The following is a 16,202-nucleotide window of genomic DNA, read 5'->3' on the forward strand; positions in this document are numbered from 1 at the left end:
GCCGGGCGAGGGGTCCCTGGGTAACGGCCACCCCACCCCAGAGGTGGCTGCATCTCAGCGCCGGGTGAGGGATCCCTGGGTAACCGGCCGCCCCGCCCCAGAGGTGGCTGCATCTCAGCGCCGGGCGAGGGGTCCCTGGGTAACCGGCCACCCCACCCCAGAGGTGGCTGCATCTCAGCGCCGGGCGAGGGGTCCCTGGGTAACCGGCCGCCCCGCCCCAGAGGTGGCTGCATCTCAGTGCCGGGCGAGGGGTCCCTGGGTAACCGGCCACCCCACCCCAGAGGTGGCTGCATCTTAGCGCCGGGCGAGGGGTCCCTGGGTAACCGGCCACCCCACCCCAGTGGTGGCTGCACCTCCGCGCCGGGCGCGGGGGCCCTGGGTAACCGGCCGCCCCGCCCCAGAGGTGGCTGCATCTCAGCGCCGGGCGAGGGGTCCCCGTGTCCCCGGCCAGCCTGCCCCAGAGGTGGCTGCATCTCAGCGCCGGGCGAGGGGTCCCCGGGTAACCAGCCGCCCCGCCCCAGAGGTGGGCGCATCTCAGCGCCAGGCGAGGGGTCCCTGTGTAACCGGCCACCCTGCCCCAGAGGTGGCTGCACCTCAGCACCGGGCGAGGGGTCCCCGGGTAACCGGCCGCCCCGCCCCAGAGGTGGCTGCATCTCAGCGCCGGGCGAGGGGTCCCCGTGTCCCCGGCCAGCCTGCCCCAGAGGTGGCTGCATCTCAGCACCGGGCCAGGGGTCCCTGGGTAACCGGCCGCCCCGCCCCAGAGGTGGCTGCACCTCAGTGCCCGGGTGGGGGGTCCCCATGTAACCAGCCCCCCGCCCCAGAGCGGGGCGCATCTCAGCGCCGGGCTAGGGGTCCCCGGGTAACCGGCTGCCCCACCCCAGAGGTGGCTGCATCTCAGCGCCGGGCGAGGGGTCCCTGGGTAACCGGCTGCCCCACCCCAGAGGTGGGCGCATCTCAGCGCCGGGTGAGGGGTCCCCGTGTCCCTGGCCAGCCTGCCCCAGAGGTGGCTGTGTCCCAGCGAGGGGTCCCTGGGTAACCGGCCGCCCCGCCCCAGAGCTGGCCGCTGTCTGCACCAGGCCGGGAGGGGGGGGCGGTTCCCAGGCGGCGGCGCTGCCCGGGCTGCATGTGTCACTGCTGATAGCGCCGATCGATGCCCTGAGCTATTAATGACCCTTGTGATGGTTTATGGCTCAAGGACACGGGCGGCTGGCACCACCTGGCACCACCCCCGCCACCTGCGTAAGAGATCCAGCCCCACATCACCGCACAGAGCGGGGGGGGGGGGTCAGGGCCCCGCACCCCCAGTTCCTGCGATTCACCGGGACACTCAGGAGGCCAGTAACACAGAAGGTTTATTAGCCGACAAGAGCCCAGTCCCAAGCAGGGCTTGTAGGTACAACCAGGCCCCCTCAGCCAGGTCCCTCTGGGGGGCAGGGAGCCCAGACCCCAGCCTGGGGGCCCCTCTGGTTCCCCAGCCAGCCCCCAACTGAAACCCCCCTCCAGCGTCTCCCTCAGCCCCTCCTGGCCCCTCGAGTGATGTCACCCCCTGCTCTCCCCCCACCAGTGCAGCCATCCCAAGAAAACTCCCCCGTGACACCCTCAGCCCCATCCGCCCCACCTGCTCCAGCTAGGAGCCAGGACTCCTGGGTTCTCTCCCCAGCTCTGGGAGGGGAGTGGGGGCAGGTGGGTCAGAGCAGGGTGGGCTGGGAGCCAGGACTCCTGGGTTCTCTCCCCAGCTCTGGGAGAGGAGTGGGGGCTGGTGGGTCAGAGCAGGGGGGGCTGGGAGCCAGGACTCCTGGGTTCTCTCCCCAGCTCTGGGAGGGAAGTGGGGGCTGGTGGTTAGAGTGGGGGGGGTGGAGAGCCAGGACTCCTGGGTTCTCTCCCCGGCTCTGGGAGGGAAGTGGGGGCTGGTGGTTAGAGTGGGGGGGTGGAGAGCCAGGACTCCTGGGTTCTCCCTCCATCGCCGGTGGCCTTGGAGCTGGGGTGGGGCAATGCGATAGCAGGGACGTGGCCGCCAGCCCCATGGCGTCTCCTTCGCCCTGTGGCGTCCCCGGGCACTCGGTCCCCCTGCCCCGAACCGAGAGCTGGGGCAGGGACCTCCCGGGCAGAGGCGGCTCTAGGAATTTCGCTGCCCCAAGCAGGGCGGCACGCCGCGGGGGGCGCTCTGCCGGTCGCTGGTCCCGCGGCGCCAGTGGACCTCCTGCAGACGTGCCTGCAGAGGGTCCGCTGGTCCCGCGCCTGCGGGAGGTCCACCGGAGCCGCCTGCCGCCCTCCTGGCGACCGGCAGAGCGCCCCCCGCTGCATGCCGCCCCAAGCGTGCGCTTGGCGCGCTGGGGTCTGGAGCCGGCCCTGCTCCCGGGGCCAGCTGGGGGGCGGAAGGGAACACAAGCCACCCATGATGCTAGAGTCCTGGCCCCACTGCTGAGACCCTACAATAACATCCCCCCCAGACCCTACGCTGCCCCATCTGCACCACCAGGTGTCTAACCGCAATGAGACCCTACAATAACAACCCCCCCCTTCTGAGGGATCCTACGCTGCCCAGTCTGCCCTGCCCAGCCTCTTACCGCAGTGAGACCCTACAATAACAACCCCCCGAGGGACCCTACGCTGCCCAGTCTGCCCGGCCCGGCCTCTTACCGCAGTGAGACCCTACAATAACAACCCCCCGAGGGACCCTACGCTGCCCAGTCTGCCCTGCCCGGCCTCTTACCGCAGTGAGACCCTACAATAACAACCCCCCGAGGGACCCTACGCTGCCCAGTCTGCCCTGCCCGGCCTCTTACCGCAGTGAGACCCTACAATAACAACCCCCCGAGGGACCCTACGCTGCCCAGTCTGCCCTGCCCGGCCTCTTACCGCAGTGAGACCCTACAATAACAACCCCCCGAGGGACCCTACGCTGCCCAGTCTGCCCTGCCCAGCCTCTTACCGCAGTGAGACCCTACAATAACAACCCCCCGAGGGACCCTACGTTGCCCAGTCTGCCCTGCCCAGCCTCTTACCGCAGTGAGACCCTACAATAACACCCTCCCCTGCTAACACCCCCCACCCGGTGGCGAGCCTACCAGCACAAACCCCTCCTCCCCAGCCACGACCCTCCGCTCACCCCAGCCCGAGTGCCAGGTGTCTGCCCCGGGAGCAAACTCCAGCGGGCGGGGCGGGGGCGGGGCCATCCGGGGCGCCCCCCCGGTATATAACTCCCAGGCCCCGCCGCCCCCCCCCCAGTGGGCGCGATGTGCACAGGGAAGTGCTCCCGGGTGGTGGGTGTGGGGCTCTGGCCCCTGGCCCTGACCTGCATCGTCTGCAACCTGCTGCTCTGCTTCCCCGACTGGGACACCCAGTACGTGAAGGGCGGGGGCCGGCTGCTCACCCCCGAGGTGCTGTACCTGGGGGGCCTCGTCGGGGGCGGCGCCATGGTGAGCCCGGGGCTGGGGTGGGGGCTGGACGGGGGGCAGGGGGGCTGGGGCCTGCCCCACTGACTCTCTCTCTCCCCAGATCCTGATCCCAGCGATCCACATCCAGGCGACCGGCCGGCAGGGCTGCTGCGGGAACCGCTGCGGGGTGAGCGACCCCCTGTAGCCCCCCACTGCCCCCCAGTCTCTCCCCACCGCTGGGAGCTGAGGCTCTTTCCCCGTCCCCAACAGGGTCTTTGCTCCCACCCTCCTCCGATGGGCGTCCCCTCGCCCGGGGCCCTAGCGGGGTCCCCCCTCCGCACCTGCTCCCCAGCACTAACGGGGTCCCCCTCCCCCAGATGTTCCTGTCCATCCTCTTCGCCCTGGTGGGGGTGGCCGGTTCTATCTACGCCGTGAGCGTCTCCGCCCTGGGGCTGGTGAACGGGCCGCTGTGCCAGGTGCGGGAGTCCAACGGCAGCCTCGGCACATGGGGACAGCCCTTCCTCAGCACCGACGAGGAGCTCAGGTGGGACGGCAGCGGGCGGCGGGTTGGGGGCACCCGGCAGAGCCAGGGGGCGGCAGGGCAGGGGGACCCGGCAGAGCTGGGGGGGGGCAGGCCTGGCAGAGCTGCGGGCCTGTGGGTCAGGGGGCACTGGCAGAGCCGGGGGGCAGCGGGGGCTCGGGGTCAAGGGGCTCTGGGAGAGCCGGGGGGCAGCAGCTCGGGGTCCAGGGGCTCCGGCAGAGCCGGGGGGCAGCGGCTCGGGGTCGAGGGGCCCCAGGCCGGGGGCACCTGGCCAGCCCCTCTCTGTCCGTGCAGCAAGCAGAGCTACCTGTTCAACACCTCGATGTGGGACACGTGTGTGAACCCGCCCGGCGTGGTCCAGTTCAACGTGATCCTCTTCTCCCTGGTGCTGGCGGCGGCGCTGCTGGAGCTGCTGCTCTGCGGGGTGCAGGTGCTGAACGGCCTCTTCGGCTGCCTCTGCGGGACGTGCAACAAGAAACAGGCCAGGGACCCAAAGGTGAGACCCCCACAGCCGAGCCGGCCCCATGCCCCACCCCCACCCCAGAGCCAGCCGCACCTCCGCACCGGGGATCCCTTACGAACGGCCTGCGCCCCACCCCAGAGCCAGCTGCACCTCCGCACCGGGGATCCCTGTACGAACGGCCCCCGCGCCCCACCCCAGAGCCAGCCGCACCTCCGCACCGGGGATCCCTTACGAACGGCCTGCGCCCCACCCCAGAACCAGCCGCATCTCCGCACCGGGGATCCCTGTACGAACAGACTCCGCGCCCCACCCCAGAGCCAGCCGCACCTCTGCACCGGGGATCCCTGTACGAACGGCCCCCGCGCCCCACCCCAGAGCCAGCTGCAACTCCGCACCGGGGATCCCTGTACGAACAGCCTGCACCCCACCCCAGAGCCAGCCGCACCTCCGCACCGGGGATCCCTGTACGAACGGCCCCCGCGCCCCACCCCAGAGCCAGCCGCACCTCCGCACCGGGGATCCCTTACGAACGGCCTGCGCCCCACCCCAGAACCAGCCGCATCTCCGCACCGGGGATCCCTGTACGAACAGACTCCGCGCCCCACCCCAGAGCCAGCCGTATCTCTGCACTGGGGATCCCTGTATGAACAGACTCCGCGCCCCACCCCAGAGCAAGCTGCATCTCCATGCCAGGGGAGGGAGAGGGCGGGGAAGGGGCTCCATAGGGACTCCCTGGGGAGATTTCACCCCCTTTGTTCCCTGTTTCCAGCAAACCCAGTACTGAGTCGAAGAGCTGCCAGTGCGACCTGAGGAGCCACGGCACGACCGCCCACCCACTCTGGAACCCTCCCTGCCCGTCACGCCCAGGAACCCAGGCATCCGGGACCAGCCCTGCCTGGGATCACGGGGACGCAGAGCTCACAGACAGTGTCGCCCCTGCAGTCTGTGCCGCCCGTGCAACACACCAAGCACCCCCTTACCCCGTGTCACCAGCCACCCCAAATAAACCCGAGGGGCCGTGGGGAGCCGGCGCCCCTGGGGGCGGAGCGGGGAACTGCGGTCTCTGCTCTGGACAAACCTCCACCTGTCTCCTTGTCTGGGATTGTCACAGGGAATCGGGAGCCGGCCCCATGCCCCACCCCCACCCCAGAGCCAGCCGCACCTCTGCACCGGGGATCCCTGTACGAACAGCCTGCGCCCCACCCCAGAGCCAGCTGCATTTCCCCACCAGGGATCCCTGTACAAACAGCCTGCGCCCCACCCCAGAGCCAGCCGCACCTCCGCACCGGGGATCCCTGTACGAACGGCCCCCACCCCAGAGCCAGCCGCACCTCCGCACCGGGGATCCCTGTACGAACGGCCCCCACCCCAGAGCCAGCTGCACCTCCGCACCGGGGATCCCTGTACGAACAGCCTGCGCCCCACCCCAGAGCCAGCTGCACCTCTGCACCGGGGATCCCTGTACGAATGGTCCCTGCGCCCCACCCCAGAGCCAGCCGCATTTCCACACCAGGGATCCCTGTACGAACAGCCTGCGCCCCACCCCAGAGCCAGCCGCACCACTGCACCGGGGATCCCTGAACAAACGGCCCCCCCACACCCCACCCCAGAGCCAGCCGCATCTCCGTACCGGGGATCCCTGTACGAACCGCCCCGCACGCCCCACCCCAGAGCCAGCCGCACCTCCGCACCGGGGATCCCTGTACGAACAGCCTGTGCCCCACCCCAGAGCCAGCCGCATCTCCGTACCGGGGATCCCTGTACGAACAGCCCCGCACGCCCCACCCCAGAGCCAGCCGCACCTCCGCACCGGGGATCCCTGTACGAACAGCCCCCCCACGCCCCACCCCAGAGCCAGCCGCACCTCCACACCGGGGATCCCTTACGAACGGCCTGCGCCCCACCCCAGAACCAGCCGCACCTCCGCACCGGGGATCCCTGTACGAACAGCCCCCCCACGCCCCACCCCAGAGCCAGCCGCACCTCCACACCGGGGATCCCTGTACAAACGGCCCCCCCACGCCCCACCCCAGAGCCAGCCGCGTCTCCACCACACCAGGGATCCCTGTACGAACAGCCTGTGCCCCACCCCAGAGCCAGCCGCATCTCCGCACCGGGGATCCCTGTACGAACGGGGGGTGGGGGGTTCCCCAAACGCATCCAAGCCATGACACTGCCTGGTGTCCTACGCTTCGCCCCCACCAAAGTCTGGGGGGCCCCTCACTCCCGACTCGCAGCACCCTGGGACTCCATCCCTGCCCCCCCCAGCTCTGCGGGTGCCCCTCACTCCTGACCCGCAGCCCCCTGCCAACCCAGCCCTGGGCTCTGCCCCTCCAGCTGCGCTGGCGCCCGCAGCCCCGCTGTGACATGGGGCAGGAAGTCAGGCTCTGATCAGCTGTTCACTGCTGTGGTTTGGCCACTGGCTCACACTGCAGGGACCGAGTGGAAACGTTCTCAGCCGGTTTCTCTCCCTGGAGCCCCCCGGGGAGTCACAGCTGCCAGAGGCCCCCCCAGAGGGTAGGTGACCAGTCCTCAGGCCAGCCCCCCAGCAGGAGGCGGGCTCAGTCTATGGGGACTCCTGGGCCCTCACACTCTGCTGGGGCTGATGGTGGGTGCGGGGTGGTTTAGTGCTGGGGGCGGGGAGTGATGAGCTGGGCTGAGATCGGACAGACTCATTCCACACGTGCACCATGAAGAGACTTCCGCCCTGGGGCCGGGGGGGAGCCGGTGCCCGCTAGAGGGGACAGGGCCCTGCCCCATTCCCCGCCCCCCCGAGCCAGCCCATCCCTGCCCTGGGGCCGGGTGGGAGCCGGCGTCCCCAGAGGGGACAGGCCCCTGTCCCATTCCCCACCCCCCTGAGCCAGCCAGTCCCCGCCCTGGGGCCGGGGGGGAGCCGGCGACCCCCAGAGGGGACAGGCCCCTGCCCCATTCCCCGCCCCCCCGAGCCAGCCCATCCCTGCCCTGGGGCCGGGGGGGAGCCGGCGACCCCCAGAGGGGACAGGCCCCTGCCCCGCTGAGCCAGCCAGTCCCTGCCCTGGGGCCGGGTGGGAGCCGGCGCCCCCCAGAGGGGACAGGCCCCTGTCCCATTCCCCACCCCGCTGAGCCAGCCAGTCCCTGCCCTGGGGCTGGGTGGGAGCCGGCGCCCGCTAGAGGGGACGGGCCCCTGCCCCACTCCCCGCCCCGCTGAACCAGCCAGTCCCCACCCTGATGGAGGTCCTAGAGGGGACAGGCCTCACTCCCCAACCCCATGACTTTAGCTGCTGTTATTACAGGAAACCGTTTTATCTGCCCAGCTCACCAGAAAATAGCAGCAGGAAGTTCCCAAGATACAGCCTAGATTGTGACATCAACCATCCAGCTCGCTGCTCTCACCCATCAGCCCCCACTCCCCTCCCAGAGCTGGGCAGAGAACCCAGGAGTCCTGGCTCCCAGCCCCCACTGCTCTAACCCACCAGCCCCCACTCCCCTCCCAGAGCTGGGCAGAGAACCCAGGAGTCCTGGCTCCCAGCCCCCCCTGCTCTAACCCACCAGCCCCCACTCTCCTCCCAGAGCCGGGGAGAGAACCCAGGAGTTCTGGCTCCCAGCCCCCCCTGCTCTAACCCACCAGCCCCCACTCTCCTCCCAGAGCCGGGGAGAGAACCCAGGAGTTCTGGCTCCCAGCCCCCCCTGCTCTAACCCACCAGCCCCCACTTCCAGAACTGGGGAGAGAACCACTGGTCTCGGTGGTGGCAGGTGACAGAACAAGGAGCAATGGGCTCAGGTTGCAGGGGGGCAGGTCTAGGGTGGATATTAGGAAACACTGTTTCCCTAGGCGGGTGGTGAAGCACTGGGATGGGTTCCCTAGGGAGGGGGTGGGATCTCCACCCTTAGAGGTTTTTAAGGTCAGGCTTGACAGAGCCCTGGCTGGGATGATTGAGTTGGGGTTGGTCCTGCGTTGGACTAGACACCTCCTGAGGTCCCGTCCAGCCCTGAGCTTCTAGGAGAGAACTCAGGAGTCCTGGCTTCCCTTGTTCTAACCCACTGATCCCAATGGCCTCAGGGAGCCAGGAAAAGAACCCAGGAGTCCTGACTCCCAGTCCAGCTTCCCTCCCATAAAACCAATTTGAAACCCCGGCCCCTCTTTGAATGGTTTCAGCTGGGCTAAGGGTGGGGCACACCTGGCCATCACCCCCCTCTGGGAAATGTCCTTATAAGGAGTGGGAGAGGGGCCCAGCTTTACCGTCAGGAGGTGGGGCTGGGGGCTATAAAAGGTCAGTCCCAAGGCCAGGGGCTGTAAGACAGACTGAAGGTAGGAATTGGGAGGGAGTCATTCCTGGGTCGGGAGTGAGGGGCACTGGCAGGGGCTGTGGGTTGGGAGTGAGGGGCAGGGGCATAATTGGGGGGCCAGGGCTGGGCTAGCAGGGGCTGTGGGTGGGGAGTGAGGGGCACTGGCAGGGCTGGGCTTGCAGGGGCTGTGGGTGGGGAGTGAGGGGCACTGGCAGGGCTGGGCTAGCAGGGGTTGTGGGTGGGGAGTGAGGGGCACAGGCAGGGCTGGGCTAGCAGGGGCTGTGGGTTGGGAGTGAGGGGTATGGGCAGAAATGGGGGGACAGGGCTGGGCTAGCAGGGGCTGTGGGTCAGCAGTGAGGGGCACAGGCAGGCCTAGGCTGGCAGGGGCTGTGGGTTGGAAGTGAGGGGCGGGGGCAGGGCTGGGCTTGCAGGGGCTGTGGGTGGGGAGTGAGGGGCACTGGCAGGGCTGGGCTAGCAGGGGTTGTGGGTGGGGAGTGAGGGGCACTGGCAGGGCTGGGCTAGCAGGGGCTGTGGGTCAGCAGTGAGGGGCACAGGCTGGCCTTGGCTGGCTGGGGCTGTGGGTTGGACGTGTGGGGCGGGGGCAGGGCTGGGCTGGCAGGGGCGGGGGGGGGGGAGTGAGGGGCACTGGCAGGGCTGGGCTAGCAGGGGTTGTGGGTGGGGAGTGAGGGGCACTGGCAGGGCTGGGCTAGCAGGGGCTGTGGGTTGGGAGTGAGGGGTATGGGCAGAAATGGGGGGACAGGGCTGGGCTAGCAGGGGCTGTGGGTCAGCAGTGAGGGGCACAGGCAGGCCTAGGCTGGCAGGGGCTGTGGGTCGGAAGTGAGGGCGGGGCAGGGCTGGGCTTGCAGGGGCTGTGGGTGGGGAGTGAGGGGCACCGGCAGGGCTGGGGGCAGGGGCTGTGGGTGGGGAGTGAGGGGCACCGGCAGGGCTGGGGGGGGGCCGGGGCTGTGGGTGGGGAGTGAGGGGCACCGGCAGGGCTGGGGGGGGCAGGGGCTGTGGGTGGGGAGTGAGGGGCACCGGCAGGGCCGGGCTGGCAGGGGCTGTGGGTGGGGAGTGAGGGGCACAGGCAGGGGTGGGGGCAGGGCTGGGCTGGCAGGGGCTGTGGGTCGGGAGTGAGGGGCACAGGCAGGGGCGGGGGCAGGGCTGGGCTGGCAGGGGCTGTGGGTCGGGAGTGAGGGGCACCCCCAGCTCTAACCAGCTCTGTGCCCCCAGCCCCCGCTGCCTGGACCCCGTGACATGGCTGAGGACCCAGATGGTAGCAGGGCCCCCCTACTTCCAGGCACGGCGGAGTCCCCTGTGCACCCTGCCCTGAGCTGTAAGTGTGGGGCCCCCTGGGGGCTCTTGGGGGTGGGGGGGCAGGGGCTCCCTGACCCCCTCGCCTGCCCCTAACCCCGGGTCTCTCTCTTGCAGTCCTGGGGAAGGTGGTGCTTTCGGCGCTGCCCATTGCCAGCATTGCCATCGGTGAGTGTCCGGCGCTGACCTGACCCCGTGGGGGGGGCCCGTGGGCCGGGGCTGCCCTGGGCACTGACCCCCCCTCTCTCCCCACCCCAGGAGCCGTGTACCTGGGCCAGTGCCCCCGCCAGCACCTCCTGCCCTATTACCTGCTGGTGGGGGGCAGCACGGTGCTGCTGTTCCTGCTGCTGAGCTGCCTGCCCTGCGGCGATGGGACGGACCCCCCCCAGCTGAGCCCCGGCGCCCGCGGCTGGAGGGCGCTTCTCCTGCTCTTCCTCTTCGCGTGGTTCATCGCTGGTGAGCGCCCCCGGGACCCCTCCTTCCTCCCAGGGAGGGGCTGAGCCCCGCCTGGCTCCCACGGCCCCCTTTCCCCAAGGGCTGCGCTCCCTGGGTTTAACCCTAGGGCACTGGCTCCCCACGCCCTGCCTTGGGGCGGGGCCAGGGGGGTTAGCTGGGGAGGGTCTCCCCCTGGCTGGGTTTCCCCTTCCTGACTGGCATCGGCTCCCCTCGGCTGGTAGGGTGATGGGACTGGGGGCGGTATTAGGAGCCTATAAGACCCCCAAATGGGGGCTGTCCCTATAAAATTGGGACATCTGGTCACCCTAGTTTGGGGCCCCCTCCCCAGCCAGCCTTGACCTCTGACCTCCAGTCTCTTCCCCCCCAGGTAACGTCTGGGTCTACTCCATCTACCCCCCCGAGTACAAGGACCCCCAGAATCCGAACTTCTGCCACCGCCTCCTCTACCTCTTTGCCTTCTGGGTCACCACACTGGTGTACGTGGGGCTGGGGGTCGCGCTGCTGGCGGCTCTCGGCATCCTGGGCTGCCTGGTGCTGCTGCGGGCGCGGCTGCCCTGGCTGCAGCGGGGAGACCAGTACCCCTAGCCGGGGGGCAGACAGAGGGGGGTTAATAAAGGCCTGAACCGTGGCTGGTGAGCGGAGTCGTCCTTGTCGGTGGGGCACCTCCCGTCAGCCCCCTGGAGCGGCTACGCCTCAGCCAGACTCCCAGCATCCCCTAGGGCAGAGCCCACGGAGCCGGACTCCCCATGGCCGGAGCCGGACCCCTGCTTCAGCGGCAGCTGCGAGGGTCCTCCTGCCCCCTTGGCTCAGGGCAGGGGGTCCAGGTAGGGCTGCCCTGCTGTGGCCCGAAGGGGGTAAGCTAGCCCCCTCCTGTGCACAGCCTCCTCCACTCCCTGGGGGCTGCTGGGGGGTGAGGAGGGGGCCACCCCACAGCCACACTCCCCTCAGCCCCGGGGCGCGGGCAGCCCTGGGGCCTCCCTTGAGCCTGGAGGGGGGACATGCGCTAGGGCACTGGCCTTCCGCCAGGGGGAGGGTAGAGGGGGAGGTTGTTAGTTTATGAGGGGGATGGCACTGGGGGGGAAGGGGGCTGTGGGCCCCCAAAGCTACTGTCCTACTGGGGCACAGGCTTCCCCCACCCTTGGCACAGCAGAGAAGGTGACCTGTACCCACTGCCACCTCCAAGTGGCTGGGGGACCCCTAAGAGACAGAGAGGGGAGAGGAGCTGGGCTGGCCCTTGTCATGTGGTGAGCAGGCTCCCATCAGCTGCTGAGGTGACTGCCCGGACCCCCAGGGGTGGGTGTTGAATGCCCCCCCTTAGCTAGACTCCCATGAGCCGCTGGGGCAGGTGTCCCCCCTTAGCTAGACTCCCATGAGCCTCTGGGGCAGGTGTTGGGGTGTCTCCCCCCTTAGCTAGACTCCCATAAGCCCCTGCTGCGGCCCCCTTGCACTGACTCCCATGAGCTTCTGGGGCATATGGCAGGCGTGTGCGCCCCCTCTTAGTGAGACTCCCATGAGCCCCTGGGGCAGGTGTCAGGGGTGTCCCCCTACCTTAGCTAGCCTCCCATGAGCCCCTGGGGCAGGTGTTGGGGTGTCTCCCCCCTTAGCTAGACTCCCATGAGCCCCTGGGGCAGGTGTCGCAGTGTCTCCCCCCCTTAGCTAGACTCCCATGAGCCCCTGGGGCGGGCGGCCGTTGGGCCGGGCTCCCATCAGGCCCTGCGGCGGGCGGTCACGCGCGCGGGGGCGTCTCGCGGCGCCTGCGGCAGCACACGCCTCATGAATATTCATCAGGCGGGGGCGAGGAAGCGGAAGTGGCCCCGCCCTCATGCCCCGCCCCCCCAGCCCCAGGCGGAGCGGCCTGGGCCAATGGCAGCGCGGGGCTCCGAGCGGGCGGGAGACGGACAGCGCCGCGGGCCAATGGGCGGGCTGAGGGGCGGGGATAAGAGAGGGGCGGGGCAGGCCGTCAGCTGACGGCTGGGAGCGGAGCGGCCGGTGCTGCCACGAGATGGTGAGTCGGGGCCGGGACCCGCATTGCACGGAGCGGGGGATCCCCCCCCCGGGGGGGCCGGGACCCCCCCCCTTGCACGGAGCGGGGGAGCCCCCCCGGGGGGGCCTGGACCCCCCCGTGGCACGGAGCGGGGCAGCCGGACCCCATTGCACGGGGATCCCCGGACCCCCATTGCACGGAGGGGAGGCCCGGGCCTGGACCCCATTGCACGGAGGGCAGCCCGGGGGCCTGGACCCCATTGCACGGAGCGGGGATCCCAGGGGCCTGGACCCCCATTGCACAGCAGGCAGCCCCGGGCCTGGACCCCATTGCACGGAGCGGGCAGCCCCGGGGCCTGGACCCCATTGCACGGGGGGCAGCCCGGGGCCTGGACCCCATTGCACGGAGCGGGAGGCTCCCGGGGGCCTGGACCCCCCCCAATGCACGGAGCGGGGGATCCCCCGGGGCCTGGACCCCATTGCACGGAGCGGGAGCCCCCGGGGCCTGGACCCCATTGCACGGAGCGGATCCCAGGGCCTGGACCCCATTGCACGGAGCGGGGATCCCCGGGGCCTGGACCCCATTGCAGGCGGCAGCCGGGCCTGGACCCCATTGCACGGAGCGGGGGAGCCCGCCCCGGGGGGCCTGGACCCCATTGCAGGCGGGGATCCCAGGGGCCTGGACCCCATTGCACGGAGGGATCTGGGGGCCTGGACCCCATTGCACGGAGCGGGCAGCCCCGGGCCTGGACCCCATTGCACGGGGAGCAGGGGGCCTGGACCCCATTGCACGGAGCGGGCAGCCCCGGGGGCCTGGACCCCATTGCAGAGCGGGCAGCAGCCCGGGGGCCTGGACCCCATTGCAGGCGGCAGCCCAGGGGCCTGACCCCATTGCACGGAGCGGGGCAGCCCCCCCGGGGGGCCTGGACCCCCCCCATTGCAGGAGCGGGCAGCCCGGGGCCTGGACCCCCCCATTGCACGGAGCGGGGGAGCCCCCCCCGGGGGGGCCTGGACCCCCCCCATTGCACGGAGCGGGGGATCCCCCCCCCGGGGGGCCTGGACCCCCCCCATTGCACGGAGCGGGCAGCCCCGGGCCTGGACCCCATTGCAGGCGGGGCAGCCCCGGGGCCTGGACCCCATTGCACGGAGGCAGCCCCGGGGCCTGGACCCCCCATTGCACGGAGCGGGGGATCCCCCCCCGGGGGGGCCCGGACCCCCCCCATTGCACGGAGCGGGCAGGCCTGGACCCCATTGCACGGGCGGGCAGCCCCGGGGCCTGGACCCCATTGCACGGAGCGGGCAGCCCCGGGGGCCTGGACCCCATTGCACGGAGCGGGCAGCCCCGGGGCCTGGACCCCATTGCACGAGCGGGCCCGGGGCCTGGACCCCATTGCACGGCGGGCAGCCCGGGGCCTGGACCCCATTGCACGGAGCGGGCAGCCCGGGGCCTGGACCCCATTGCACGGAGCTGGCAGCCCCGGGGCCTGGACACCCCATTGCATGGAGCGGGCAGCCCCTGGGGCCTGGACCCCATTGCACGGAGCGGGCAGCCCCGGGGCCTGGACCCCATTGCACGGAGCGGGCAGCCCCGGGGCCTGGACCCCATTGCACGGAGCGGGCAGCCCGGGGCCTGGACCCCATTGCACGGAGCGGCAGCCGGGCCTGGACCCCCCCTGTTGCATGGAGCTGGGGAGCCCCCCCTGGGGGCCTGGACCCCCCCTGTTGCATGGAGCTGGGGAGCCCTCCCCGGGGGCCTGGACCCCCCATTGCATGGAGCTGGGGTGGGGCGTGGTTGTTCTTGGCCTGTTATCTGGGGGGCTGGTAATGAACCACGGGGCCCGTTTCCCCGCGTGGGGCTGGGCGGGGAGGGGATTCTCCATCACGGACCCGATTTCTATCTGGGCCGGATCCCTGCTGGCAGGACCCGCTGTCCCGGGACCCGGAACGGCAGGTGGCCCCGGTCTGGGTCCCAGCAGCCCTGACTAGTGGGTCCAGGGTCCCTTGTGGGAGCCAGGAACCCATCTCTGGGCCCCTCCCCTCACGCCTCTGCCCCACACACTTGCTCTGACCTCCCCCCCCAGACCACGGCGCTGACCCAGGGGCTGGAGCGGATCCCTGACCAGCTGGGCTACCTGGTGATCTGCGATGGAGCCGTGCTGGCGGTGAGTGCGAGGGGCAGGCAGGACTCCTCTGCCCAGCTCCAGGAGGGGAGTGGGGGCTGGTGGGTCAGAGCAGAGAGGGCTGGGAGCCAGGACTCCTGGGTTCTCTCCCCAGCTCCGGGAGGGGAGTGGGGACTGGTGGTCAGAGCAGGGGGGCTGGGAGCCAGGACTCCTGGGTTCTCTCCCCAGCTCTGGGAGGGGAGTGGGGACTGGTGGTCAGAGCAGGGGGGCTGGGAGCCAGGACTCCTGGGTTCTCTTCCTGGCTCTGCGAGGAGAGGGCGGGCTGGTGGGTTAGAGCAGGGGGGGCTGGGAGCCAGGACTCCTGGGTTCTCTCCCCGACTCTGGGAGGGGAGCGGGGGCTCAGGGATTAGAGCTGGGGGGTGTGGGGTTTCTATACTCAGTTGTGCTGCTGACCCACTGTGTGAATCTGAGGGCTGGGCGGGGGGGGGGGTCCTTACTCTCTCTAACCCCTGGCTCCCCCCTCCCCTGCTCCGCAGTCGGCCGGTGACCTGGAGAACGCCGAGCACACGGCCGGGGTGATCTCGGAGCTGGTGGCCACAGCCTGCGGCTTCCGGCTCCAGCGTGGCCCCGACCCTCCCTTCAAACGCCTCTCAGGTGAGCCTGGGGGAGAAGGTGCTTGGGAGGCAGTTACTCCGGCTGGGCAGGGGGCGGAGGTGCTGGCATGGGTGGGAGGGGTGTTCGAGGGGGTGGGGGGCTGGTGCGGGTGGCCTGTCTCTGCCCACCCCTCGCAGGGGGTCTCATGCCGAACTCTCTCCCCCCAGTGGTGTTCGGGGAACACACCTTCCTGGTGACCGTCTCCGGCCAGAAGATCTTCGTGGTCAAGCGACAGAACCACTTGCGGGAGCCGGTCGCCGTCTGAGCCGCGGGGGCGGGTTCCACGCGCGAGTGTGGCTGGGTGAAACGGGGGGAGGGCTCCCCTTGAGTTCCTGGCCCTGGCTTGACCTGTGGGGGTGTCTCAGGCTGGTCGGGGACCCCGCCACCAGCTTTCCCCTGGCACCACCTGCCCCCCATGGCTGCACCTGCTAGGGCCAGCTGGGAGGGGTCTCCCACTTCACCAGGGCCCCCTGCTGGGGCAGGAGGGCTCCAGAAATGCCCCCTGCAAATGCCCACACCTGGTGGCGACAGGACGGGAGGCTGCAGCGGCATCTGTGGGGCTTTCTGGAGATTTGGGGCGAGGGGAAATCGGTTCCGGCCAGGGGCCTCCCTGTAACTGTTCAGAGAATAAAGTGTCTTTCCTAGCTGGTCTGGGGGGTTTCCTTACTTTGGGGCACTGGGGGGGGGGGCTGTGGGGGCCCTACCCCCCATGCTCGAGGAGAGCCCTTGAGGTGCCGTGGGTCACCACTACACCCTTTGCCCTCTGCAGCTACAGCCTGTGTGGGTCACACGGGGGGGGGGGCAGCTCCCCCCAGCTCGCAGGGATGGCTCAGGCTCCCTGCACATGCAGCCAGTGGCAGTGGGTCATTCCTACGCGGAGTGACAGACTCCGGCAGCGCTGTTCCCGTAGGGGCCGGTTCCCTGCCCTCAGAGTGACTGGCTCCGGCAGCGCCGTTCCCGTAGGGGCCGGTTCCCTGCCCTCAGAGTGACTGGCTCCGGCAGCGCCGTTCCTGCAGGGGCCGGTCCCTGCC

General features: G+C 70.3%; 3 protein-coding genes across 3 annotated transcripts; all 3 read left to right on the top strand.

The window, feature by feature from the left end:
• Positions 1-2,384: 2,384 nt before the first annotated feature.
• Positions 2,385-5,459, top strand: LOC120381626 (transmembrane 4 L6 family member 5-like). The gene is made up of 5 exons (XM_039499785.1): positions 2,385-3,419; positions 3,499-3,564; positions 3,755-3,921; positions 4,213-4,414; positions 5,151-5,459. The coding sequence occupies exons 1-5, from the start codon at positions 3,237-3,239 to the stop codon at positions 5,163-5,165; spliced, it is 633 nt and encodes a 210-aa protein (XP_039355719.1). The 5' UTR covers positions 2,385-3,236; the 3' UTR covers positions 5,166-5,459.
• A 1,342-nt stretch (positions 5,460-6,801) lies between these two features.
• On the top strand, positions 6,802-11,291 carry LOC120381849 (transmembrane protein 272-like). Its single transcript, XM_039500004.1, has 5 exons — positions 6,802-6,898; positions 9,878-9,980; positions 10,076-10,126; positions 10,217-10,414; positions 10,782-11,291. Exons 2-5 carry the CDS (start codon positions 9,902-9,904, stop codon positions 10,997-10,999), a joined length of 546 nt encoding a protein of 181 aa, XP_039355938.1. The 5' UTR covers positions 6,802-6,898; positions 9,878-9,901; the 3' UTR covers positions 11,000-11,291.
• Positions 11,292-12,342: 1,051 nt separating this feature from the next.
• Positions 12,343-16,045, top strand: LAMTOR4 (late endosomal/lysosomal adaptor, MAPK and MTOR activator 4). The gene is made up of 4 exons (XM_039500018.1): positions 12,343-12,419; positions 14,479-14,559; positions 15,054-15,171; positions 15,339-16,045. Exons 1-4 carry the CDS (start codon positions 12,417-12,419, stop codon positions 15,434-15,436), a joined length of 300 nt encoding a protein of 99 aa, XP_039355952.1. The 5' UTR covers positions 12,343-12,416; the 3' UTR covers positions 15,437-16,045.
• The last annotated feature ends 157 nt before the right edge of the window (positions 16,046-16,202 follow it).

The sequence above is a fragment of the Mauremys reevesii genome, linkage group 14, assembly GCF_016161935.1.
Source record: "Mauremys reevesii isolate NIE-2019 linkage group 14, ASM1616193v1, whole genome shotgun sequence".
Lineage (NCBI taxonomy): Eukaryota > Metazoa > Chordata > Testudines > Geoemydidae > Mauremys > Mauremys reevesii.

Bases quoted from the DNA above. Each gene is read 5' to 3' on its own strand.
- LOC120381626 (XM_039499785.1), top strand. From the start codon at position 3,237: ATGTGCACAGGGAAGTGCTCCCGGGTGGTGGGTGTGGGGCTCTGGCCC. The intron at 3,420-3,498 runs GTGAGCCCGGGG...CTCTCTCCCCAG, and splicing joins TCGTCGGGGGCGGCGCCATG to ATCCTGATCCCAGCGATCCA. The intron at 3,922-4,212 runs GTGGGACGGCAG...CTGTCCGTGCAG, and splicing joins AGCACCGACGAGGAGCTCAG to CAAGCAGAGCTACCTGTTCA.
- LOC120381849 (XM_039500004.1), top strand. From the start codon at position 9,902: ATGGCTGAGGACCCAGATGGTAGCAGGGCCCCCCTACTTCCAGGCACG. The intron at 9,981-10,075 runs GTAAGTGTGGGG...TCTCTCTTGCAG, and splicing joins TGTGCACCCTGCCCTGAGCT to TCCTGGGGAAGGTGGTGCTT. The intron at 10,127-10,216 runs GTGAGTGTCCGG...TCCCCACCCCAG, and splicing joins CATTGCCAGCATTGCCATCG to GAGCCGTGTACCTGGGCCAG.
- LAMTOR4 (XM_039500018.1), top strand. The intron at 14,560-15,053 runs GTGAGTGCGAGG...CCTGCTCCGCAG, and splicing joins GCGATGGAGCCGTGCTGGCG to TCGGCCGGTGACCTGGAGAA. The intron at 15,172-15,338 runs GTGAGCCTGGGG...CTCTCCCCCCAG, and splicing joins TCCCTTCAAACGCCTCTCAG to TGGTGTTCGGGGAACACACC.